Source organism: Plutella xylostella, chromosome 15 (assembly GCF_932276165.1).
Source record: "Plutella xylostella chromosome 15, ilPluXylo3.1, whole genome shotgun sequence".
Taxonomy (NCBI): domain Eukaryota; kingdom Metazoa; phylum Arthropoda; class Insecta; order Lepidoptera; family Plutellidae; genus Plutella; species Plutella xylostella.
The window spans coordinates 5274805-5276078 of record NC_063995.1 but is presented as its reverse complement, the minus strand read 5'-3'; the positions used below and the strand labels follow the sequence as shown (position 1 = coordinate 5276078).

Genomic DNA, 1274 nt, shown 5'->3' with positions numbered 1-1274 from the left:
GTAGTTACAAATCCTTATTGTCTAAGTATTATATGAATTAATGCCACCTTGAGCATTAGTAGTATTAGTCACTACAAATAGGCATATAAGAACTTGGGAATAATGAAGCTTTTTAAGGAAGTTATTATTCAGCGTCAGTGTTAGTGCATGGCAACCCAATGCAATGGTGACCATAAAGACTGTAACCACCACAGATTATTATAATGACGATATGAAGCAGAACAAAGTTCATGATTTCCAAAATATAAATCAAAATAAATTCGAATAATTTTATGATAAAATTCTGCAAAAATAAAAGTACCTAGTAAATTATAATAATAATACAAACACAGAAGAAAACTCAATGAAAACTTGATCTAAAATGGCTCAAGAAATAACAGGCCCCATGAAAACACTACCAGTGGAGTTGGAATTGCGAATAAAACAACTGGAAGAACTGACACATACAGTTGCTGCTCAAAAGGGAATTAACCAAGACATTCTAGACAAACTGGATAGCCTAGATATAAAGACTAAAGAACTGAGCGACAAAATCCAAGAACAAGAATCACGTATTGTCCAAATTGAGAAAATGATGAAACAGAAAAATCTACTTTTCTTCGGTGTGCCCGAGAAAGAAAAGGGATATAATGATCTTGAAAACGCCATTGTGGAGACAATTAACAAAAACTTCCAAGTTAAGTGTGATCGAAGTGAGCTGGAAGTCGTGAGGAGGTTCGGACGTAAAGTTGGCGAAAAGATCACTCCGGTGTTAGTCACATTCACAACTATGGGAAAAAAGGCAGAATTGCTGAAACATACCAAAAATACAACTAAAAGTGGCCCTTCTCTGAGCGTCATGGAATAGCATGGGTACAACGTTACAACCTTTACTAATAACCGAAAAAAAAAGATTGTAATCCACCAACACATGCCAATTACATGAATATAACGTTTAAAACCTATAATATTCGAATCCAATAAAAAAAATAAACCAATAAATAATACAATATACTTTTGTTCAACTTTTTATTGTATTGTATTTTTTTTCTACAATATCCTATTTTGCCATTAATATGTATACAGGCTGTCCAATGGATGTAAATTACCAACATAGTTATTTTTTACTCACTGTAGAGGTTATTCTGTAGCTGACTTCAATTAATATTTATAAAACTCGACTACCGTGTTAGCGAACGACCGTTTGCATTTATATTTCATAAGTGCCTTTAATAAAAGTCATGAAGAGATTCAATAGGTTCCTTGAATATTGAATGAAGCTGAAGCTGAAAGCC

General features: G+C 33.1%; 1 protein-coding gene across 1 annotated transcript; it reads left to right on the top strand.

Annotated features, from left to right (window-relative positions):
* The first annotated feature begins 361 nt into the window (after window positions 1–361).
* LOC105391235 lies at window positions 362–847 on the top strand. Its single transcript, XM_011562695.3, has one exon. The coding sequence runs from the start codon at window positions 362–364 to the stop codon at window positions 845–847; it is 486 nt and encodes a 161-aa protein (XP_011560997.1).
* The last annotated feature ends 427 nt before the right edge of the window (window positions 848–1274 follow it).